General features: G+C 41.7%; 2 protein-coding genes across 2 annotated transcripts in view; one reads left to right on the plus strand and one right to left on the minus strand.

Annotated features, from left to right (window-relative positions):
• Positions 1-368: 368 nt before the first annotated feature.
• Positions 369-25780, minus strand: part of p2rx3b (purinergic receptor P2X, ligand-gated ion channel, 3b) — a 26806-nt gene continuing 1394 nt past the window's right edge. Inside the window, exons 2-12 of the mRNA XM_085162697.1 lie at positions 18393-18528; positions 18245-18316; positions 17796-17868; positions 17569-17662; positions 14998-15075; positions 12126-12267; positions 11075-11211; positions 6991-7084; positions 6667-6732; positions 4257-4334; positions 369-974 (exon numbers count right to left, since the gene is read on the minus strand). Coding sequence (XP_085018823.1) covers positions 861-974; positions 4257-4334; positions 6667-6732; positions 6991-7084; positions 11075-11211; positions 12126-12267; positions 14998-15075; positions 17569-17662; positions 17796-17868; positions 18245-18316; positions 18393-18528 — 1084 coding nt within the window. The 3' untranslated portion in view covers positions 369-860. The remainder of the gene's footprint in view (positions 975-4256; positions 4335-6666; positions 6733-6990; positions 7085-11074; positions 11212-12125; positions 12268-14997; positions 15076-17568; positions 17663-17795; positions 17869-18244; positions 18317-18392; positions 18529-25780) is intronic.
• LOC146517659 (uncharacterized) lies at positions 12966-13748 on the plus strand. Its single transcript, XM_085163061.1, has one exon. It carries the CDS (start codon positions 13014-13016, stop codon positions 13746-13748), a length of 735 nt encoding a protein of 244 aa, XP_085019187.1. The 5' UTR covers positions 12966-13013.

A 25780-nucleotide genomic window follows, 5' to 3' on the forward strand; every position in this document is an offset into this window, starting at 1 on the left:
ATTCACTCTTCCCAGTCTGGTGCAAACCACAATCAGTCTATATTACACACAGTAAATGATAGTGATGTGTGATACCACTGATTTCCTTTCCGATCCAATACCAAGTAATATTCAGGGTGGTATCGACGATACTGATCCGATACTTTGTACAAAACCTTATTTTATTTATTGTATCTCAAATTATAGCGTCGTAATGATTACAGGACATCAGATTACTTGTTCTTATCACTTAATAATGCAGAGTTCATCATATAGAAATAAAAAAACTGAGGTTGTGCTATTTGAATACGTTGCCTGCCTGCAGCACTAAAGGACTCAGAGACGTCTGAATGTAGACAAACCAAATGTTATAGTTTCTTTCCACTGTGTTCCTGTTAATGATAAACTACAAATATACTCTAAATTACTAAAATATCGATATTTTAATGTGAGAATCGATTCAAGAACATAAATGATTGGTATCGGAGGAATCCATATTTCAGGATCGATCCGGACATCACTAGTAAATGAATGAGAGTGGAAATCACAATAGAAATACTAAAGAAGAACCAGTTCATCACAGTTATCTTGTTTCTAACTTTATTGTTAAAATGGTAACTTCAGTCAGTTCTAATTTCTTTTCAAAAGCCAGACCACATCAGAAATCCTGAGCTCCTGTCGCATGCCAAATGATAGTCATGCAAAGATAGTCATGCTTTTGTTTTCATTTTATGTCTTTGTCCTTGTTTGTATCCAACTTGAATCAGTGTTCAGCAGCAATAATTCAGCATTCTACGTAGTATCTCTAACAACATACAGACATGGTTTCACCTTGGTACTGCTGGATAATAAAACATGAAATAAACACGTATGCTGTCCATTTAGCTGTAATGTTCAATGGAAAATGCCCCTGAGTCATTGGACTTTGTCATGGCTTGTCTGAGGGACAGTTGGGAACGATACAGTCCATTGCCTTCGGATGGGTTGTCGGACACCTACAGAAAGAGAGAAAAAGAGTTTGTGTCATTATAGATCCAGACCCCTGATCTTCAGTTCTAGTGAGACAAAACAAACTATTATGACCCAGACAATAATTGTCACTTTTTGGAGAGTACAGTTAAATTATTTAAATTAATAATTATTAGCAATTATCTTACATCAGCAACTTGGAATTACCACCCAACTCTGTAACCCCCTCAAGTACCATTGTACCACTCCAAGCCCTTTTAGCAAACTATCAGGCAACTCGGGATGGGGGATGGTGTTCTGTTAACATCAACTATGTTTGGCTCATAGTTTGGCTTTGAGGATCCATTGAGGGTATTCCAGCTTCAGGGGAATCACATTCCTAAGCTTCCCTGAGAAGGTCTATGCCAGGGAACTGGAGAGAAGAATCTGTCCATTAGTCAAACATCCAACATCCAAACGTGTGAGCAGGGTACAGACTTGTTCTTGGTGCGTACTTGACCCCACCATAGTTGCTGTTGTAACCAATTCTTTTCATAACTTTCATGGACAGATTTCTAGACCTCAGGATTTTATGTCTGCTTTTGCCAATGAAATGGCTTTGTTGCCTTTATTGAGGAATTAATGGAGTGTTTGAACTCTGACCCTTTCCTGCCCCAGTATTACATCCGTACCAGTTATTTTATAACTGAACCCGTGGTGCTTTATGTTCCTTTTTAATTTGAAGTTGAAGGATCTCTAGCTCACACTGGGGGAGTTTGCAGCTGAGTGTGAAGTGGCTGGGACAAGATTCAATCCAAGGACATGGTTTTCATGCTGTACTGGTATGCTGTGATGAAGAGAGGGCAAGGTGTGAAGGGAAAGCTATCCATGTACTGGTTGATGTGTCCATCCTCGATGTCAGGAGATGATTCCTACTTCCATTTGGTAGCTTTTTATTGGAACTCAATATAAGGTACAAAGGGTGTCATGTAGTGATGGGAATTCTGGCTATTTTTAGAGAACCGGCTCTTTTGGCTTGGCTCACTAAAAAGATCCGGTTCTTTCGGCTCCCAACCGGCTCTTCAGGTTGTTTTGTTGCTTTAATTAAGTTATTATCATCAACAATATAAAATTATTCACAGAAGGAATTAGTCATTTAAAAAACGTTATTTTATTTATATGTGTTTATGTATAAATATATAGGGTGGCCCCTAGAGACAAAGCAGAGGGAGAAAGAGAGCCAGGGACAACAACAAGAGACAATATCATCACATTAGAAAGGTATAGTAATCATCCACAACTATTTTCAGTTGCAGATGATAAAGGATTCAGAAAGTTTATTCATGCAGGTCCATATGACAGAGAATATGCATCTTCTTTTAGTTTTCATATTATAATTTATATTTAATTGTGTTTTGTTTGCAGTGTTTTGTGTTGTTTCACTTGTTTCACGGTGGCCCCAAGAGACAAAACACGTACAAACTCCAAAACACATTTCTAGCGTTAACTGAACTTCAAAGCAGAGCTACCTAGATCACCTAAATTACACAATTGAAAGCATGTGTGTATTGTTTGTGTATTTATACACAAGCACTCATATATATTCAAATGATTTTTTTTAAAAAGTTCATTTACCTGTTACTACCACACACCAAATCCGGTCATTGGTACTTGCTGGCTTGTGTAGCCACTAAGTAACAAAAGCTCAACACTGCCCCCTAGCATCCTGGAGCATTTGTTTTGTGTTTTGGAATTTGTACATGATTTGTCTCTAGGGGCCACCGTAAATATACTTTTATTTATTCACTCCACATAAAATGTCATAAATAAATGATAAAATACAATAAAACAACTATTTACATTTCAACTTTTAACTATTTAAATTTTCAGCTTTTTCCTTTTAAACAAATTTAAAGCGTAACAAAACAAAACAAAAAGAAGACGCACATTCTCTGTCATATAGGTCTGGGGTGTTTCCTGCTTGGAATTGCATGCATAGGAATCAATGCATGAATAAACTTTCTGAATCCTTTACCATCTGCAACTGAAAATAGTTGTGGATGATTACTATACCTTTCTAATGTGACTTTGTTGTCCCTGCTCTCTCTCTCTCTCTCTTCCTCCCGCTCTGTTCCTGTGCTACTGAGTGTAACTACCGCCCCTCTTCCCAGCGTAAAGCACAAGGCTTGCATGCTGAGTGAAGCGGAAAAAAAGTGCGAGAGAGAGAGAAAGAAAAAAACACACGGCTCGCATCGTTCACTTCAAAGAGCCGGCTCTAAGAGTTTGTTCGTTTGGGACCGACACATCACTAGTGTCGTGGTAAATAATAGACAAAAATACACCTTTATTTAGGTGAGGCAGCAAGTCCAGCTGGCTGAAGAAACCAGGTTTTAAAGGTAGTCCCAAATAGGGACCGCACAGCAAAACGCTTAGGCAGATAGTATGACACAAAATATAAAAAGGAAAACTATGGGCTTAAATACACACACATGAGATAATCAGGGAAAGAGAACACAGCTGCACACAGCTGCACACAGGACCGGGCTATCACAATAAGAAACTAAACTGAAAATGTGTCTGAAAAGTCAAATGATGGCAAATGAAGTGAACTTTTCAAAGTGGTTTCCTTTTGAAGTTTTCACACCTCAGTAAATATCAGTAAAGATAAGGTTGAATAACCAACAGAATAGTTTCTGGGTTTTTCCAAGCATAGCTGCACAGATGCACACTCACTCATTTTGTTGCATTTACAGTAAGGTTGTTCTTCATGCAGGCCTGAAATCTGATTAGTTCAGAAAAGACAGTCAAGAGTTGTAACCGGAAGGTCGCCGGTTCGATCCCCGGGCTCTCTGTCCTGGTCGTTGTGTCCTTGGGCAAGACACTTCACCTACTGCCTACTGGTGATGGCCAGAGGGGCCGATGGCGCGACATGGCAGCCTCGCTTCTGTCAGTCTGCCCCAGGGCAGCTGTGGCTACAACTGTAGCTGCCTCCACCAGTGTGTGGATGTGAGAGTGAATGAATAGTGGAATTGTAAAGCGCTTTGGGTGCCTTGAAAAGCGCTATATAAATCCAATCCAATCCATTATTAAATATGATCTAAGACCCCAAGAATTTGAATGACTTGCCAAAAGTGAAAGGGCGTCGAGCTGGGTGTCCTTTTTAAAACCATTTTTTAAAACGCACTTTTTCCAAATTGCGTTCTGCTGAACTTTGAGCCTTTTTGTGTTTTAATGTAATAATGTTTTAACCTTACATGTCAGCAACATGGTCACCAATAAAAATCAGATAACGTGCACATTAAAACGTGATTAAGAGCTGGGTATTTTACCTCTTCAAATTTCTTGGCCTTGTATTGCTCCGCACCTTTCAGGAAGTTGAGCAGTATGATGTCACACAGCACTGTGCCCTACATAATAATAATAATGATAATTATAATAATTATAATAATAATAATTACAAGCAAGCCCCTTCAACCTCCAAAATGTTACCTGTCACCACCCCTTGGTCCACAGCTTCATTTCCATTTAGTTTCAGTTCATTTTTTCTGGTATTTAAGGCCAATAAAAACCTGATTGAATTTCTGATGATCTCCAGTTTAAGATCATTTTCTAGGACATGTGCAGACATCTTCAAGCACAGCTGCTATTTTCAGATTGTTCTCTAGCTGTCTGTTTCTGCACACTGAGCACTGATTTCCCCACTAACCTTGAACTTCTACTGAGAAATAAAATCAACCTCTTTTCCAACCTAACCAAAACTTTGTGTGAAGCATCATGGATGCTTTACCTTTTTGTCAATATTCATCAATTTGTGACTTTTTTTTAATCACACCTCAAATGTAACCCATCATGTATTTATTTAATAATCCTGGCTTCCAAATATAAGTGGCCTAAATAAATATATTAACCTCCTAGGACCTGGCGTCCTGGACATCACATTTTGGGATGTCTAGACCAAAATACAAAATGTTGCTCTACAAGAGCCTGATTTCCACTTACGAGGACATTATACTGCCTCTGTTCTATCAAAATTTAAAGCTAATATCCTCATATGTGGATCTCATTTCTCTCAGAAAGAAAAATCAGGTAAAAAAAAAATCAGGTAATTCTTTGTTTTTACATTAATCAGGTCCCAAACAGCCTAAATAGCAAAGAGAGTTTAAAAATGCATGCCATGAAAGAGTTCGGGTCTAAACATAGAAAATCGATTGTAAGTTTAGAAAACAACAGCAAATAAACTCATGATATGAATGTCCCTTAATTTGGAAAAATGAAGCTGTGTTGCACATGTTGGTTGTTTCATCCTGAAAAGAAGCTGTTGCAGATGTTCGATATATTTTTCACTGACAACGATGACACTAATGGATCTTCTCTCATTTCAGATGCAGAAAATGCTCATGAACTCACTTTCATGAGCATTTTCAAAACATTCTTTAAATCTAAAGTAGAAAGTAAGAAGAAACAATAATGAAGGGAATTACAGTAAAAAAGAAAATTGGAAAGATTGTGGTCCAGGAACTTCTGATAGGTTTGTATATGTAATAAAAGGCTTTTATTTTCATGGGATAGGGACACCACACACACAGGGGTGTGAATACATGTTTGCCCCCTTCATGATTTCCTATTTTTTTGTATGTTTGTCACACTTAAATGTTTCGGATCACCACACCAATTTAAGGGGTGGCTGTAACTCAGGTGGTAGAGCAGGACTACTTATAAGGCTGGTGGTTTGTTCCCCGGGCTGGTCCAGTCTGCATGCCAAATGTCCTTGGGAAAGATACTAACCCCAAGCTCCTCTCTGATGCATCCATTGGAAAATGAATGTGTGTGAATGTTAAATAGAAAAAGCAGTTATAGTGGAAAAGTGCTCTGTAAGAACCAGTCCAGGTACCAAGATAACACAAGTACACAAAATGAAGGTATTTATTATTAAATAAAACCCAAACCTACATGGCTCTGAGTGAAAAATTGATTGCTGACCAAAGATACCCCAAAGGTGCAACGACTGATCGAGCAGGTCACAAAAGAGCCCAGAACAACAAAGAACTGCAGGCCTGACTTGCCTCAGTTAAGGTCAGTGTTCATGACGCCACCATGCAGGCCATTGTTGCCCAGATGGCAGAGTTCAAAGACGAAAACCACTGCTGAGCAAAAGAACCATAAAGGCTCGTTTACCAGAAAACATCTCGACGATCCCCCAGACTTTTGGAAAAACACTCTGTGGACTGACGAGACAAATGTTGACCTTTGAAGGTGTGTGTCCCGTTACATCTGGAGTAAAAGTAACAGCGTTTCAGCAAACATCATACCACAGTGACATATGTTGGTGTTAGCTGATGGTCTGGGGCTGTTTTGCTGCATCAGCAGAAGACTTGCTGGGGTAAATGGAAGCACGAGTTCTGCTGTTTACCAAAACATGATGGAGAATGTCCGCACATCTGTTCAAATTCCCAACCAGTTGTTAGGCTTAGGGGACAATGACCTTTTCACACAGGGCCAAGTAGGTCTGGATTTTTTCCACTTAATAATAAAGACCCCTTCCTGATTTTTGGCTTACATTTGAGGTGTAAGCCGCTTCAAAGCCACCTTCACTTCTTAGACCAAATTTTTTTATGTCAGGCTTTCCATTTTCCTTTTTAAAGGGTAGAAAAAGATAAGAGGAAAACTTTTGCTTCGATTTTTAGAAACTGCTGAATTAAACATTTATAACGATTGGATTAAATCTAAATGTTAACTCACCACTCCCACTGATGTAAAGGCTGCAACCATGTTAATGAGTGTAGGGATCATGTTGAACTTTCCTGCCTGCAAAACAAGAGTATGAGTCAGGTTCAGTGTCCTGGAGAAGATCGGTACAGAAAAGTCCTGGTGTTTTGTGTTTTCTTCTTTTATTCACAAACAACAACAGAAACATGACAATCAAGACTATAGACGTATCATTTAAAAATATATTTTAAAAAATGACACACCTATTTATATTCCTGTATCATTAATGTGTTTGTGAAATAAAGGTGGATGTAAACTTCTTTATTCAGTGAACTGACAGTGAAACTACACACTCACATTTCCATTGACCAAGACATCAAACCTGATAGCATAGGCTTTGACCAGAGTGCGGTAGTCAGTCCCATTTTCCATCTTAAAATACTTTGCAAATCTAAACAGAAAGAAACATCAGATCATTCTTATAGTGACATCTATTCTGTTCAATTCATGAATGATCAATAAAACAAGACAAAAAAACACATTGTAGACATGTAGATGTGATTAGACAAAGATCAAACGCTGTTTTTATGTGCCACATTTAAAGCTAGTTTTTACTTAATGCTATTTGGCCACATATAATAATGGATTGCATTTATATAGAGCTTTTCAAGCGCTTTACAATTCCACTATTCATTCAATCTGAATAATAAATAAAGTTGGATATAGGGAGTCCACCAACCAGTCTTTTGTAGGATCATCTATGTTAAAATGCATGGACATTATGTAAAACTTTAGAAATGATATATCGAGTGATGAAAAAGAGTGTTCCACTTTGTATTTTAAGTATGTTTAAACTAAGAGATGGACAATATGATTTGAGGGGGTCTTATAAGTTTGAAATGCCTAAAGTGGAAACCAATGTTAAGTATAGATGTGTGTCAGTTTTGGGAGTGAAATTATGGGATGGACTTAATGATGAACTGAAGATGTGTTTTTCTTTGTCATTTTTCAGGAAGAATTTAAAAATTTGTATCATTCAAGGTTACGGAAATTTGGTTTGATGAATAACTTTGTGTTGATTTGATATCTTGATTTATCATTGATTTCTTTTCAAACTGTTATATAACTTATTTGTCAATGCTATTGATTTTCTTGGTTAAGGATTTGATTATTCCTATGGGGTAAAGGATAATTATAAGCCACAGGCTGTATAACTGAGTACTTTTATGTAAAATGATCATCTGTGTTGTTGACCGAAATAAATTTCACTTCACTCTCACACACTGGTGGATGCAGCTACAGTTGTAGCCACAGCTGCCCTGGGACAGACTGACAGAGGCGAGGCTGCCATATCGCATAATCAGCACCTCTTGCCAACACCAGTAGGCGGTAGGTGAAGTGTCTTGCTCAAGGACACAACGACCGAGACTGTCCGAGCCGGGGCTCGAACCAGCGACCTTCCGGTTACAAGACGAACTCCCAACTCTTGAGCCACGATCGGACCCTATCGTAACTTAAATACACTGCTCCAAAATACAATTAAAAGAACACTTTTTATCAGAGTACAGTCAGTTAAACTTCTGAGGTAATTACCTGGTCAGTTGAGTACCAAAGGAGTTTATCAGTTTCAGCAGCTTTGGTGTTAATGAAATAATCAGCAGGCATAGTTTTACAGGTGGAGGCCACTGACATTTGTCCCTCCTCATCTTTTCTGACTGTTTTATCAGTATTTCTGCATTTGGATAGGGTGAGCATTGCTACTGGTAGCCTGAGGAGATACTTGGACCCTACAGAGGTTGCACGGGTAGTACAACTCCTCTAGGATGGCACATCAATATGTGTCATTGCCAGAAGGTTTGCTGTGTCTCCCAGCACAGTCTCAAGAGCATGGAGGAGAGTCCAGGAGACAGGGAGTTACGCTAGGAGAGTTGGACGGGGCTGTAGAAGCCTTTAACCAGTCGGGGGGACTGATATCTCCTCATTTGTGCAAGGACAAAGAAAATGAGCATGTCCAAAGCTCTACAGGATGCCCTCCAGCAGGCCACCAGTGTCAATGTCTCAGACCAAACAATAAGAAATGGATTTCATGATCGTGGCCTGAGGGCCCGACGTCCTCTACTGGGCCCTCTGCTCACTGCCTACCACAGTGCTGCTCATGCTGCACATAATGCTTTACAAATTAAAATGCACAAAAATGATGCAATAAAAGAGAAGGAATAAAACTATGAGACACAAAAACCAACTGAAACAAAAACGACTAAGGCTGTTAAAACAAAGACAGGTTTGATGTGTCAGGTCTCAGACTATTCCAGAGTCTGGGAGCTGCCACGGAGAAGGCTCTGTTGCCACGAGATTTAAGACTGTGAAATGGAAAGCATTAGTTTTGACCTGGACCTCGTGGTTCTTTCTGGAGCTCAGACAGGTAAGAGCGGCTCGACTGTTCAGTGATTTAAAAACAAAAAGTTAAATTTGGATCCTCTGAGGAACAGGAAGCCAGTGTAGAGAGGCCAACACTGGGGTTACAGGCTCCTTCCTTTTAATGCCAGTTAGCAGACGAGCGGCTGCATTTCAGACCAACTGGAGATGATAAAGAGAGGCCTGTGCAGAGAATGGCAGAAATCTTCACATAATGAAGAGATGAATAACAGTTATTCATGGCTTTGGTATGGCTTTACCTTGGCTACCTGTCTCAGATGGAAAAAGCTAGATCTGCGCTCACCTGCCTACACAGTTTGAAGGAAGCATCACAGCACACCGAGGTTTTTAACATTTGTCTTACAGTGAAAGGATAAAAGGCTCAACATCTAGAGGGCAGCAGGGCTGCTACAACCCAGAGTTAAGAAAATGTCATTAAATCAAAAGTGCTGTCTCAGTGCTGTGTAGTGGTTTAAAACCAAACGGAAACTTTTCAGAGATCTCGTTAAGATCAAGGTGAGCCTCCAACTGTAAGCAGATCACTTTCTCTGGAACTTTTGAAAGAAAGCGGAGCTTCAAGATTGGCCTGTAATTAACCAGAACAGACGGGTCCACAGTGTGATTTTTAAGAGGAGGCTGTTTAAAAAATGATGGGACACAAAGTGTCAATTAATTTCTGGATATAAAGCCCAATTATGTTTAAGGAGGTTTGGGGGAAGACAATCTGATGGGCAGTGTGATTATCTACCACGGATCCTTAACTCAGGGAAACAGGCTCAAACTGCTCCAGCTGAGCACACAGGAGGATGATGATTTTTTTGGCATTTTTTACTGACAAAGTTTCAGCTATTAGGTCTTATGTCTCGTCACCTACTGCCTCACACTAAGCTCCAACATTATTACTTGGACTGATGATATGATTAGGCTTGTAGCTATTTGGTAAACAGAGACAGTCCCTAAGTATCTTTAAGGAAACATACATCCTATCCTTCCTCCATCTACCTTCAGCGCGTCTACAATCATGTCTAAGGCTGCAGCTATGTTCATTGAACCAGGCTCTGACAATGGCTTAGCGCAGACAGTCTGAGTGGTGCGACTGAGTCCCAGATATCAGTGCAGGCTGAATGACAGATGTTAGTCCTCAAAGCTCTCACAGCTTCCGTTAATTATTCCAGAATCAGGAAATGCAACAGAAAACTGAGGCACTCTTAAAGTATCGGGTGTCCAGAGAGAAGCGCAGCATTATAGTGAACGTGCACACATCCATCCAAACAGATTCATCAGACTGTTGCAGTCCGGCTTGATCACATTTCCTGCTTGATGTTAGTGAGCTGTTGTCGTGGTGCTTTGTTTTCAGTTTTTGCTTCCCTTGGCTCATCTGCTGCTGGTTCACCTGTGATGTGTTCTCCACAGTTGTCTGTTCACTGTTCCCAGGATTGTCCAAGATTTAAATTCCCTTTGTGAACTTTATGTTTGTACTTGGTATCTTTGTCATCAGCCAATAAACAGCTTGCTTTTTGCTGAATGCACCCCGCCTCCATGCACCTGCATTTGGGTCCTCCACACAAACACTTTGTCTGCACGCTGACTTTCTACATCAAACCTACCATCATGTAAATGACCGTACATTTGTTGGTTGTAATTTGTGTTGTCTAAAAACTTAAAACCGTCTAATGAATTGTGTCTTTTGCCAATTGTCAGCATTTATATTGACAGCACCTGTTCTAACGACACTGGAATACTGATGCCTTCATCAGAGGATAGATGAGCATGTGTTAGACGTGCTGCTTAGGCACAGTACTGAATGGATTTGTGTCGGGTGGTTAACTGCAGTAGGAAATACCTATATATATATATATATATATATTAGCACCAGTCTATTTACCAGTTCCCTAACAGTGGTTATAATTGCAGCTGAGAAAATCAGAGATTTTGATTTTTCTGATATTTATAGTATCTCATATTTCCTCTGTAAATGTGGAGTTTTATGGTCAGTCAGAGTCTGCATATTTCTTGGCATTAATACCTGAAATTGTAGCCAGGTGAGACAGTGTTGTTCTGTGACATAGCATCCAGTCGGGTGAATGAGTACGAGGGGTTACAGTGGTCATCCGACTTGTCCAGATCGCACATCCAGCCGATCTTTATTCCAATCACTCCTCCCTGACAGAAGTACATACAGGCTTTATTGACACAATCACTTCAGGTCCAGTCTTGCTACTTTTACACATGTAAATGACTTCCTTTTCAGTCACTGGGTTTTCAGCTGATTCCCTGCAGCACCTGTGGGCAACGACCTGGTAGCAGCTCCTCCAAGAACTACTTTTAAGGTCTGCTTTCTGTTTGCATTTGCACTGCCAGTAGAAACTATGAAGCCTCTTAAAGACTATTCACTACCAAACAGGTTGGAGGCTGACTTGGTAAATGATACCAAGTCAGCTATATAAGAACCAGTAAATGGACTGGTTCTTATATATCCTATATAAGAACCAGTAAATGGACTGGTTCTTATATAGCGCTTTTCTACTCTGTCCGAGCACTCAAAGCGCTTTATACAGCTAATTCATTCACCCAATCACACCCATTCACTTCTAAGCTTAAGGGCTAAGTATCTAACATTCACATTCACACTCCGATGGATGCATCGGAGAGCAACATGGGGTTAGTATCTTGCCCAAGGATTTTTGGCATGCAGACTGGAGCAGCCTGGGATTGAACCACTGACCTTCTGGTTAGTGGCTGATCCGCTCTGCCACCTGAGCTACAGCCACCTGTGGTTCCTAGAGTTTCTAACAGTTAAATGGGAGGCAGACCTGTTAGCTCTGAGGCTCTTCTCCTGTGGAACAAGCTTTCAGTTCAGGGTTCAGAGTCCCTCTTTCTGCTTCTAAAATTAGGCTTTATTAAGTTTTTTTTATATATAAAGCTTATAGTTAGGGCTGCATAAAACTGAAGTACAGCAATAGCTAACCAGCACTCGTAAGTCAGTTTCCATCCTGGTAAAATCCCACCAAAACCAGTGGACCCCCCCCCCCCCACACACACACACACACACACACACACACAGGCTTGGTCTGTACATTTTCTGCCAGATTAGTGAAGTTCTGCCGGGCGTAGCGGACGACATCTCCCACTCTGAAGATCGGGCAGTAGGTGTTGTTGACCATGTCAAAGTTACACCCACTGATATATTTTTGAGTGATGTTAGGAAGGAAGTTCCCTCTGCCAACAAACACATCAATATGTCAGCCTTAAACATGACAATCATTCTAACAGTAAGATTTCATCACTTCTGGGCTCGACACTAACTTTTTGTGGCACAAGTACATTTCCTCTCAGTTGGCCTGGTACAAAGTCCTTTGTCTTAAATGTCTAAAATATTACAGCATGTTGTGGTTTGCACATGACTTCAGTAATGTCACCAAATAATCACCAAAAGGTACATGCTACAGCTGTGCATAATGGTCACATGCCAAATAATTGAGCCATTTTCAGATTGACTTTTACAAAAGTATCATTGTGGCTTAACTCTGAACGGATACAGTGACATGAAAAAGTATTTGCCCCCTTTCTTATTTTCAAGTTGCTGCATATTTGTCACACTTGCATGTTTCGGATCATCAAAAAATGTAATATTAGACAAACATAACTTGACTGAATACAAAATGTGTTTTTTAAGTCATGATTTTATTAATCGGAGGATAAATGTTGTTAGATTATGTACTACTGTGGTGAACCGCTTCTTTTGGAAAGCAGAGTTCACTTTGTTCGACTCAAATCTGATTAAAGTCAGAACTGTTGATTCAAGAAATTACCTGATGACCTGTCTGACAAAGTGAAGCAGCCTAAGAGTTCTCAAACAGCAGCATGCCAGTACCTAAAGAAACAGCTCAGAATCAAATTCATTGATATCGGCGGAGTGAGCAGCTTCAGAGTGTTTGTGTTACTGTTGCTTTGAGTAAGGCAGCATGCTTTGGAAATCTGGAAGGGCTTGTGGAGCTGGTTTGGGGATATTGCTGATTTTCTTAGTTCAAGCAGAGCATGTGTGCTGTTCATGGGCTACACGAACATATAGCCCCCAGATGGGTAACGGATATGTTGGCTTTTCACAGCAAGATGGTAGACTAAGAAGACTAGCTGGCAGCTATTCCCAGGATCAAATCAGACAGGCTGTCATTTCTCCACGAGTAGCTCACAGCAGTAGCCTCAGCACAGGGACTACAGTTAACAGAGGCTATAGTGAAGGGCTTTCTGCTAGCAGCTATAAACGGACTGTTTCAGAACCAGCCCAAAGCTTGGTGAGGTTAGTGCAGAGCAGCTTGGAGACAAAACCTAACTGGTACACAAATATGAAGGGCGTTAATGCTCAGGAGGTGCCAAACCGCTCCTCTTTTAGCCTTTCTGTTGCAAGTGGGAACTCGCTGAATGGACTCGGTCAAAACCAGAACAGGCTTCCTGATAGCAACAAGGAAAGGACTTGGCCACTTCAGTGGGGTGCACCCCAAACTAGCAAGGCTGGATCCAGCAGCGCCGCATCTCTTACAGGAAGCTCCTTGTTTAAACCAGCCTCTCAGCATTCTGTAGCACAGAAACCTGCCAGTGCAGCTGTACGGGGGCAAACTTCAGCAAGCCAAATATCCTTGGGCAAGATACTAACCCCAAATTGCTCTCCGATGCATCCATCGGAGTATGAATGCGTGTGAATGTTAGCTATAAAGCACTTAGAGAGATGTGCTTGTGCGAATGGGTGTGAATGGGTGAATGCACAAGTTGTGTAAAGCGCTTTGAGTGCTCAGATGAGTAGAAAAGCGCTATATAAGAACCAGTCCATTTACCATTTACCATTTATCTGTCAGTGTGGAAAGGGTTACAAAGCAATTTTCAAGGGGTGGTGCAAAGATTGTATTTCTTTTGGAAGGTTTGCATCCCAGTAAAGGTTTGGTATGATGTGCATTTTGTAAAATACACATCAAACATAGTGGTGATGGTGGTGTGATGGTCTGGTCACTACCAAAAAATCCTGAAGCCGACTATTCAGCCAACAAGCTGTGCACTCGGTGCAAGCAGGACATAGCACACCAGGAAGTCGTTCTCTGAACACCAAGTCAAATTCCCGACTTCTGCCAGATTGAGATGCTTTAGTGTGACCAGTTATCACAAACTCTTCATTCCAAGTCTTGCTGCCAACGTAGCAAAACCCGTTATTAGGTTTGGTGGGTGATTTTCTCCACTCAGGCCAGCTTTGAACGGTTTTGTTACATTTATAAAAGAAACAATCATTAAAAACCTAATTTTGTATTTACACAAGTTATCTTTGGCTAATATAAAATGTGTCTGATGATCTGAGACGTGACAAGTATGCACAAAGATGGAGACTCCTCCTGTAGCGCACACTTCTCTGTGATAACGACATAACAGCTTTCAATAGTGTGTCTCATCCTGTCAGAGCAGGCTGCCGTTGCTCAGTCGGGTGCTTGGCTATCATTACACTTTACATTGAAGCATGAGTGAAACAGTGAATTACACAGATGCTAATGCTAGCTAATTATTGTCACCTGTTGGGGTTTTATCCCTGCAAAAACAGCAGAACCCTTTCCTGCTCAGTGAAACTGATCTCTCCATCTATTCACAGTCCTTAATTTTCCCTGTAAATTGGTGGTACTGTGCAGTTATGTCAACACTGATTCATATTCATTTTGCATCCTTGGCTTGAATGCAGAGCTGACAGTGTTTTGCATTGAATGCTTTGCTAATGTCAACTCCAGTGTTAGTGCCAGTGCATTCAGAGCGACAGTTATCGGGGATAAAGCGTTCTCTTCACAACTCAGTAGTCTGAATATAACGTTTCTTCATTAAAGTGAGCAATAATGTGAAAACAGAATCATTTGTCCTTGTTAAACAAACAAACAGATGAGACGAGCCTTAATGGCAACATATAAGAGTGTGTGATACTTGGTGTAGTTGAAGGTCGGGAAGCGGATGCTGTTTTTGATGAAGATGGTGAAATTTTCTATTTCCATCATTGGTGTGCTGCATAGGGGAGAACAGACAAACATGAAAACGTCACACAGAGTCACAGGAAAGACAGAATTTACTTAACATATATTTAATTTAATAATGCACCGACTGACTGCCGGGGACAAGAACCGGACGATGTTCTCGGCTGGTGACCGGCTCGCTTGTCCAATTATTAGCTCATCCATTTCATGCATGCACAGCACCCACACAGCAGCCCATGCAAATACCCGTGTACGCACTGATATGTCTTTAGTGTGGAAGCTCTTCACTGTGAGTGAAGACGCACAGACCAAGTGCATTTGCAGTTAATTATCACAGCAGGGGAACCACTGTGATAATGTTCATAAGAACAAACCTAATCAGATATTATACTCATGCAGCTGAACATTTTAATTGCTAACAAATGCAAAGTGGCTAAAACTAAAGCTGGAGCTTGAAGCCAGCCACAGGCTAGCACAAATAATCAATAAGATAAAGCAGGTGTGGGGAACTCCAAGCCTCAGGTGTGCCGTCCCAGGGGGAGATCTAAAACCTGCAGGACACTGGAGTGCCCCGCCCCTGAGATAAAGGATCCAGTTATGAGGAAAATGAAAGACAAATGAAAATGAGAAACAGGTATCTTTTAAGGCATCTTGTAGGTATGTGATACAAATGTTTCTACATAAATCTGCTGCAACTGCTTTTGTTGGGTGAGGTAAAATAAGACGGATGAAAACAGGAAAATCTATAACCTGCTGCAGTTTGGCGAAGTTGTAATTCTAATCATTACTTTAATTATGAAAATAATACCTTACACTAAAGATAAGCATATTTCCTTCTAGTTATTAGAAAGAAAACCAGTATAAACACAAACTGGTTGGTCACACTAACAACAACGTTGGAAAACAGAATCGGCCAACAAAACTCTGCATTTCTATAAAAATAAAGCAAGAAAAATATAATACACAAAACTGCAGTTTAATAGTGTTACAGATGCTACAGTAGAAGTATTTTCCCCCCTCGTTTACAGTGGTGGACCATAGTTAGTGATTTATAAAACTCGGATGTTTGAGAAACGTTTCATCATCATCTTCAGTCTCAGCTGACTGCAGGTTTCCAACCTTATAAACAGGACATTTGCATGATGACTGAAACCAGCAGCACTGAAGGAACAATGGGCTGGGAGGTCAGTTTCACCATTGACCAGTGAGCATTGGTCTCACTGGTCAGGGATCATAGTGTTGCAGAATTGTTCTTGCTATCAGGATAACTGTGACCTCTCACACGGTCAGTGTTTTTATAAGCATAGCAGTCAGAGCGGGTGTAGGCCTACCAACCCATATGGAAAAGAAATAGTAAAAACTTGCATCAGATGTGGCCTACTTCATATAGTGAATCATATCAGGCTTATATGATTTACTCATGAAAGTGGCCACTTTCTCATTACTTTCAGATATTGTTCCAGGAAGTATCCAAAACAGACAAGTTTCATTTATCTAATTTTTCTAGGGATCTTATATCTGTTTTCCCTCGTGCATGCTTTTCATACAAGTTTCACACAAGACAGATACAAACTTTATACGATTTATAAATATCTTTTCCATATGGGAAAGCCTGCTAAAAAGTAGTGATGGGATTTCCGTCTCTTTTTAGAGAACCGGCTTTTCAGGTTGTTTTGTTGCTTTAATTAATTTATTATTAACAACAATATAAAATTATGCAGAAAAGGAATTAGTAACGTAAAAGAAAAGTGGTTTTATTTATGTATGTTTATATATAAATATATGTGGTGGCCCCTTGAGACAAAGCACATACAAACTTGGTACTTCCCGGCTTGTGTAGCCACTAGCTAACAAAAGCTCACCACTGCGCCCAGCATCCTGGAGCACTTCTGTTGTCTTTTGTACAGTTTGTACGTGCTTTGTCTGTAGGGGCCACCGTAAATATACTTTTTTTATTCACTCCACATAAAATGTAATAAATAAATCATATAATACAAAAATCAACTATTCACATTTCAACTTTTAACTATTTAAATTTTCAGCTTTTTCCTTTTAAACAAATTTAAAGTGAAACAACACAAAACACTGCAAACCACAACACAATTAAATATAAAACAAAAAGAAGATGCATATTCTCTGTCATATGGACCTGCAGGAATAAACTTTCTGAATCCTTTATCATCTGCAACTGAAAATAGTTGTGGATGATTACTATACCTTTCTAATGTGACGTTGTTGTCCCTGGCTCTCTTTCTCTCTCTCTCCCTCCCGCTCTGTTCCTGTGCTACTGAGTGTAACTACCGCCCCTCCCCCCTCTTCCCAGCGTAAAGCACAAGGCTCGCATGCTGAGTGAAGCGGAAACAAAGTGCGAGAGAGAGTGTGAGAGAAAGAAAAAACCCACAGCTCGCGATAAGGAGCCAGCTCGCATCGTTCACTTCAAAGATCCGGCTCTAAGAGCCGTGTCGTTTGCAACCGACCCATCACTACTAAAAAGCTGTTTACCACATGCAGAGCATCATCTTACGTCTTGATGTCGTCGATCTCAGCAGGACACCAACCCTTAATCTCACACGTCTTGATCATGGCATTAAAGGGAACACACCTCCCTGTAGCAATTCCTGAGTAGAAAAGAAAATACAGGTCCAAGGTCCAAAGTAAAACACTTCAACATATTAATGTACATAAATGAACATCAGCAGATCATTTTAACGTGAAACATTGTTACTGCATGATAAAGACAAAGTATCTCACCATAACTTCCCGGCTTATTGATGTGCTTTGTGCAGTTTCTGTCGTCTGTACAAGTAAACTTTTTTCTTTCACTCTGGATAAAATACAGGACATGTGAAGAGAACATTAAAGCTGCATAACAGCTGTTTTACAGTGCAGTGTTTGGTTTTTTACATCCCTCAAATACGTGCATACATTTTAGAATTCATTTTTAATTTTCTCATCATGTGCAGCAGTTGTATTGACAGGGACGTCTCTCTAAATCCACTCACATCAGCAGCTGGTCAAAGTAATGGAGCGCTGTCCTTTTTTGTACAGGGTGAGATACTATTGCTTTTTCCAAAAGGGAAAGCATTGTGTTTACAACTAGCACGTAGCCAACATTGGCTTTGTGTATCTGTAAATAATGTAAATGAGCCCCAGGACTGAGTGATGATCTGTTAGTCGTGGTGATGATGACAGTAGCTGACCTCAGGACAGTATCCTTGGACTTGGTTCTCTGTAGTAATCAGTTTCGTGATGATGCAGAACACCGAAGCTCCCTGCAGGAGATACGAATGCAGTCTGTCAGTATCTCATCTTCACTCAGTCAGTCCTTACATTCGTCCATACACACACCTGTGTAGGAGTGACGTAGTCTGCTACATCCATAACCTTGTTATTGTAGATTCCAAAGCCTTTGACCTTGGTCATCACAGAGGATTCAATTGCCGTGTCTCTAATCTGGTAGGCCTTCTCAGTGAGAAACACCCATCTGAAACATTACATAGAGAGTGACGCATGCCAAAATGTAATCATAAGCATCATTATACTTAAAAAAAAAACAACCTTTCTTGCCATTAGCTACAATCAGGGATAGTGCACTGAAAATGCTCGCTGTAAGACACTACACAGGAATTCAGTTAGATCTGCTAATCTGTGATCATTAGCTCAGAGTTTTCTTTTCAGAATAATTAAGAGTTGAGGTCTTTTGATTGGAAATCAAACCTATTGAGAAGTCACTATGAGTATTTGCAGAGCAGACAAGTGTGATTACTCTCATATTATTCTCATTATTCTCAGTGTGATTTAGCCTCTAGTGAGATGAGATGATGAGATGATGATGATGAGATAGCCTTTATTTGTCAGTTTCAGGTCTTTTGCCCACAACCGAGATGACAGACCTTGCCGACCGTACATACAATACAAACATCACATTGGGGAGACAGGTCAGGCTAGGTAGCGAGGAAAAAAACATCGAAATGTGTAACACAGAAGGATAATACAGGAATGCACAGATATCAACACACCACAGCACAATAAACACAGACAGCAACATGGGAAAGAGTTCCAGTGTGTACATCTGATCTGGGACCGCTGCAATCTTCGACTGCGCCTCCAACTGACCCGATGTCCACATCAGAGGGGAGGTAAGCGTTGGAGGTGGCGTTGGATCCGGGGTAGGGAGGGTGAAACGTCGGTGAGTGCTTATCAGTATCAGTGTATGTATGTGTGTGCGTGTCCATAGTTCAGCTGAGACAGTGTCCTTTGCCCTGTCAGGCTAAGTAAACAGTCTTCCAGCCAACCCAGGTGGCCTTGCATGGAATGGGAAGAACAGACTCAACACAGTCGTTATCAGGGTGTTTTGTTCAGCTCCGGCCTTGCAGCTGGCGCCGAGAGGGTATCCGCATGAAGTCATGTTATTTTTTACTTTAGTGCGAACAGCTCATATGAATTTCAAAGCAGTTCTACAGTCCAACACTGGTCTCTCAATCTCCTGTTGGAGAGCCGCGAGCTTCGCCATACTTGCATTCTGTGATGTGAGGCAGTATAAAGATCAAAAATCCACATTAAGAAACAGAAGTTGTTAAATGTGAGACTTCAGCCAGGAGAACAGGATTCATACTACCAATGGAAACCATGTTTTCTGACAGAGTTCACTAAGTATTCAGGTTTATTGGATTCTTACTTTTGGTGCCTGTTTGCTGAGGTGTGTGCAGCAAAACTGTCAGTTTAATAAAACATCATGTTTAGGTCTAAAATGAACCCTTTCACAGTTTTGACTGCATGTTAGAACGGATTATTTATGGGCGTCCGTTCCCACCAAAGCCATTTGGACTTATTGCATGTTCTACTTACAGAACTGCAAGACGTCACCTGTGTTGAGAGTTTGGAATTTTTCAACTCAACAAAAATCTGGCGACCCTCTGAAATGCTTTGTACAGGCCTTTTCATCGCTTAACCTCCTAGGACCTGCGTCCACATATGTGGACATCACATTTTGGGTTTTTTAGACTAAAATACTGAATTTTGCTCTACAAGGGCCTGATATCCACTTACGAGGACATTATACTGCTACTGTTCTATCAAAATTTAAAACGAATATCCTCATATGTGGCTCTTATTTTTCTTAAAAACAAAAATAAGGTTAAAAAAGAATCTGGTAATTCTTTGTTTTTACATTCATCGGGCCCCAATATGTCCAAATATCAAAGAGAAATTTAAAATGCATGTCATGGAAGAGTTGGGATCTTAGGAGGTTAAAAACCTTTTGTGTCATGTTAAATAAATAAATAAGAACAGAACGTGATACTCATGCTCAGTTTTGGCTTCAGTCAACAGCAGCAGCTAATATCAAATTAGAAATGGAGTCTACTAATCATCGAGATATCATGAGCTGATTCTGTAGCAAGATAACCTTTTACAGGGTGCATGCCCATTCCTTCTACTTTAACCTCTGGGTTTGGGACAGGCAGCAGTGGCTACTGAGCAACCATGTTGTAGACTGCAGTGAAGACGTTAAAGATCTGAACATTGTTGGCATCATCTGGGAAGCTGAGCTAACCACAAATGACCGGAGTCCTTGGAAGTCATTAGTTATCCTATGTGAGTCTAAGAAGGAATCGCTAGCATAAACAATTCAGTTCAGTTTTCTTCATCTATTAGTGTTTTTTCTGTAGTTTAACTAATCGGTGTGTCTCATATGGCTTCATGTACAGATAAAGCTGAGTATCATCTGCATAGCAGTAATAATGCAAAATAATGTAAATATGGCCTGTATTTGTAAAGCGCTTTTCTAGTCCCTAAGGACACCAAAGCGCTTTACACAACCAGTCATCCACCCATTCACACACTGGTGATGGCAGCTACATTGTAGCCACAGCCACCCTGGGGCGCACTGACAGAGGAGAGGCTGCCGGACACTGGCGCCACCGGGCCCTCTAACCACCACCAGTAGGCAACGGGTGAAGTGTCTCACCCAAGGACACAACGACGAGACTGTCGAGAACCTTCCAATTACAAGGCGAACTCCCAACTCTTGAGCCACGATGGCCAGACAACTGGTCTCAGCACAGAACCCTGTGGGACTCCATAATTAAATGGTAAATGGTAAATGGACTGGTTCTTATATAGCGCTTTTCTACTCTGTCCGAGCACTCAAAGCGCTTTATACAGCTAATTCATTCACCCAATCACACCCATTCACACAAGCACTTCTAATCTTAAGTGCTAAGTATCTAACATTCATACACATTCACACTCCGATGGATGCATCGGAGAGCAACATGGGGTTAGTATCTTGCCCAAGGATATTTGGCATGCAGACTGGAGCAACCTGGGATTGAACCACTGACCTTCTGGTTAGTGGCTGATCCGCTCTGCCACCTGAGCTACAGCCACCCCATAAATTAACCTCGGTATGTGAAGAAGACATTACATAAAAACACTGGAGTCTGTTACATAGACATGATTCAAACCATGCAGTGGCCTTCACACCCACGGCATGTTCTGATCTGTGCAGTACAATGTTGAGATCAGCGATGGTCTACCAGGACATGCACAGGCATGAGTCCACTGTTAGAGGCCGTACTATTATTCAGTATTTTCACTAGTGCTGTTTCTGTGCTGTGATGAGCTCTGACTGACTTCAACAAAACCATATATCTGCAGATGAACAGTTGTTTTACAACTACTCATTCAACAATTGATAAAAGGAAGGTCAGAGATATATAAGACAGCTGGTCACATGATATTAAGAGAAGTTAGGGAGTAAAGATATTTTGATCATATTTAAGATAAAGGGATTAGTTAATGGTAGGATGTCTTTGAGCAGTCTTGTAGGAATGGGGTCTAAAAGATATGTTCGAGGAAGTAATCAAATTACTCAAACAATCTAAGAGAAAGAGTCTAAATAAATATCAGTAGTAATGAAGGTTTTGGACATAATGATGGTCATCAACATTTCTTTCTTTAATGGTTAAAATGTTATCTGTGAAGAAATTGATGGAGTGGTGACTGTTTAAGGATAAAGGAATGCTGGGCTGAACAGCGAGTTTTCATCAACCTGGTTACAGCTCTGACGAGAAACCTGGAGATGTACTCATTTACTTCACTCGGTGATAAATAAGTCCTATCTTCACTGAGGGCCTTAAAAAGAAAGAAAGCCTTGGGGGCTTCGGTCCTCGTCGGTGTGTCGCCGAGGTTGTGGGCGGGTGGGTGCACGGGGGCTCAGCCCTGGCGCAGGGGGCCTCTTGTGCATCGGCCTAACCGGGGGGCTCTTGAACTGGCAGGGAGGTTGTTCCATCTTTGCAGGAGTCCACTCTGCAGGTGGGGGAGAGACATAGGAGAGGTGGAGAATAAACTTAACCTGGGTGTCTGTGTCTTGTGTAGTCTGGGAGATGATTGAATGTTGGGGTGGGTACAGTTTCCTCTGCGGTGGGGTGGAGTGGGCTGCCCCGGGTCCTGTGGGGCTTGGCGGTGTTGCTGCCGTAGGCCCCGGTCTGGATGGGCCTGGGCTCCCTTGCCTTGGTGGATACCAGAGGACGGGGGTGCATATTGGGGTCAGCGGGGGAGCTGGCCCTAGGGAGGGACACCCTCCCTTCTTTTCCTCCCCATCCCCGGCTGCCTCCCTCTTCACGCTCCACCACACCCACCCACACAGGTAGGGCTTTGGGGTGCGGGTGTGTCACCAGGGTGCAGGGGAGACATTCCCCCCCCCTCTGTCCTCTTCTGGCCACCTGTGCCTCAATTTTATCTCACAACTTAGACATCCACATTACTTACACTCTCATAACACACACATATATATATATATAGGGCCTTGAGGGTGGGCACGTTAACGGCGTCCAGTAGACGGTCTGTGTATTCAAACCTGCCTCTGGCGCCGGTGCCCACCTCTCAATTTTAAATCCATGTAGACATTGAGGGTTCTCGGGAGGGGCCGTGCTAACACCTGCTGCTCTCTGGCAGCAGCACCATGCTCTCCCTTGTTTTAAATACACTTTAGAGCAACACGCAGCAACACTACACTTGAGCGGGAGGAGGGAGGTATGGGGTCTTAACACACCCCTGTTCTCTGCTAGCCATCGGGGCGGGGGGGCTGGGAAGAGATGCTGGCTGTCCGATTGGCCTCCCTGCTGCTGCGGAGCCTGGGGCGGTCTGCTTGCCTCCACCCCGGAGGGAAGGGTAACATCTCTTGGGTCTGGGTGCCGTTTCCATCTCTGGGGGTGAGGATACCTGGACCCGGGATATAGAGTATGTTTGGGGAGTGTGATTGTGTGTACATGTCCATTTACGTTTATTCCTGCGTTGGGTGAGTGCTGAGTGTTTGTATATGTGTGCATGAGGGTGGGAATGCATGTCTGTGTCTGTGTGTGCCTGTTTGTCTGTGTCTATATGTCAGGTCGGGTCTTAGACTTCACCTCTCTGGGAACTCCAAGGCCCTCCAAAGTGTGGAGGCCTATCTCCCCTCACCACACTCCCTGCCGGTGACTGATGCCCTCAGGGGTCGGTGCGTTGGTGGTTCTTGGTGTCCGGGGCTGGGCGCTCAGGTATGTACCAGCTCACTCCCGGTGACTACTTGGCGGGGCCTGGCGCCTGCTGCTCGGTCAGGCCTCTTCCGGGGCGCGGGGGGCCCTCGGGCCTCCGGCCTCTGTGCCTGCGGCTCGGTTCACTCTGGCACAGCTGGCTGCCGGCAGAGCCGGCGGGCACGCCGGTGCAGCCCCCTCTAGCTTCTGCCCGGTGGCTACTGGGTGACCCCTCATCTGGGGATCCTCAGCCCTTCCCATGAAGGTGGCACGGATGCCCCTCCGGTGGTCCTCCTTGGGCTCTTGCACTCTGGGGCCTCTGGATGTCTGGGGCCTGGATCTCCTCCATGCCTGCTTCATGCCCTGGGGGACGGGGCTATGGCTCTCTACATCCTCTAGCAGACCATTACATGGGGAAACCATTTGAATACAAGTGCGCCGATCCACACAGGTGTGCACATGGGTGTTCACTATTCGTAGACTTAAATCACACCTTTCTTGGCTGCTACTTCAAAGCACATTGTGCGCTGTCTGTCCTGCGTGCTGCACAACAACATTCAATATTTAGTATTTACTGCTGTTTACACTTAGCTAGATTAATGCGATGGTGTTGTGTATAGTATGTTGCATTGTTTTGTTGTTTTTTTTTGCTTGTTTTCTATTCTTTTTCTCTCAACAGGTGATCCCGGAGATATTTTTTCTTCCCCCCTTTCTCACTGTCCCTCTCCCCTTCTGTTTTTCTTTTCCTTCCTCTTTCTTTCTCCCTTTCCTATCCCTCACTCATGTCTGTCCCGTCTGTAACAACTGAAAATAAAATAAATAATAAAAACAAAGGTCGATCAAATGGACCAATACGGCAATGCCATGATGATCCATTTGGCAAAATAAATCCATTGGGTATCCTTGTTGGTCCTCAGACAACAATTCTGACGGCTAAAGAACCAAATGGGACAGGCGAAAAAAAAAGAAAAAAAAAAAGAAAAAAAAAAAAAAAAAAAAAAAAGAAAGAAAAAACGAATTTCTAAATTAGTGAGATGCCATTTGCTCTCCAGAGCTATCTGCTTTAAGGCCCGTGTCTGTAAGTTGTACAAGGAAGTCAAGCACTTCTGATTTGAGGCTCTCTTTTTTCTTGTAGTCCATTTTTGCACATGTAAACTTTATTAAGAAAAGATCAGACATTAAGCAGTATTCACTAATGTCCATTTTCTTGTGTCAGAATGAGGCCCAGAGTGTGATTAAAGCCAACTGGGTCTAATAATAGATTAAATGCAGTGTTTAGGCTGTTGATTTAAGTACCTATACGAAAATTGAATCACCCACTATAATTATTTTATCTGAAATGAGCATTAAATGAGGTAAAAGAGAATTCAAATAGAAACTCTGATTAAAGGGGATAAACAACAGATAGGAACAAACAAAACTATTTTTTAGAGTTTTTTAATTAGTGTATTCAAGGCTTAGAGTCAAGCTTCCAAATGTAAACTCCTGCTTCCTGTCTGGGTCTTTGGTTATTTCATGAGCTGGAGTAAAAGATAGCTGCCACCAGTGCTCCTCGGCCTGTGCTTGAAGGAGGAAACATGGCTAGCTTCCAGCATGACAGAGACTCCAACAGAAATTGGGCATAAAAAAGTGGCTTCTCACAGTAACTGGTTGGAAAAGCATTAGTGAGGATGCTAAGCTAAGAATGTTCACATCAGCACCTCAGTGTTTGAGACTGTGATTAAAAAAAGGCAGGGTAAGTGTGGACACCACATGCTCAGAGGCTAATTACTTCTTAATTGTAAGACATTAGCCAGTGGGACTGGACAATCCTGTTTGTTGACCTCTACAGTCACAGGAAAATATGTACAAGTCTTTTCAGAACCAGAGGATTCTGTCCCCTGCTGGCTACAACACATAATTCATGTTCAAGGTACTTTCAGACCAAGAAGCTATTTCCATTTTTCATCAGCTATGGACCAAAAGAACAATTCTGACTGTTCTCCACAGTATTACTATTATTATTTTTACCTTTATGAAAACAGGAAAACGACAAACTCTTGACATTAAAAATCTCTTTTACCTGGCCAAGACGGACAGCAGGACAATCATACGTTGCATAAACTAATAGAGCATGCATATCCATACAACAGTAAAGCACAGTCAAAGAGCCTGAATTAACTGCATTCAAGTTGTTTACATTTACTTTAACTTCATTGAGTGAGACCAGTTGGTTCCCCA

This window comes from Neolamprologus multifasciatus, chromosome 6 (genome assembly GCF_963576455.1).
Source record: "Neolamprologus multifasciatus chromosome 6, fNeoMul1.2, whole genome shotgun sequence".
NCBI classification, from domain to species: Eukaryota; Metazoa; Chordata; class Actinopteri; order Cichliformes; family Cichlidae; genus Neolamprologus; species Neolamprologus multifasciatus.

What these genes read in the sequence shown, in the direction of transcription:
- LOC146517659 (XM_085163061.1), top strand. Translation starts at nt 13,014, where the DNA reads ATGCTTTGGAAATCTGGAAGGGCTTGTGGAGCTGGTTTGGGGATATTG.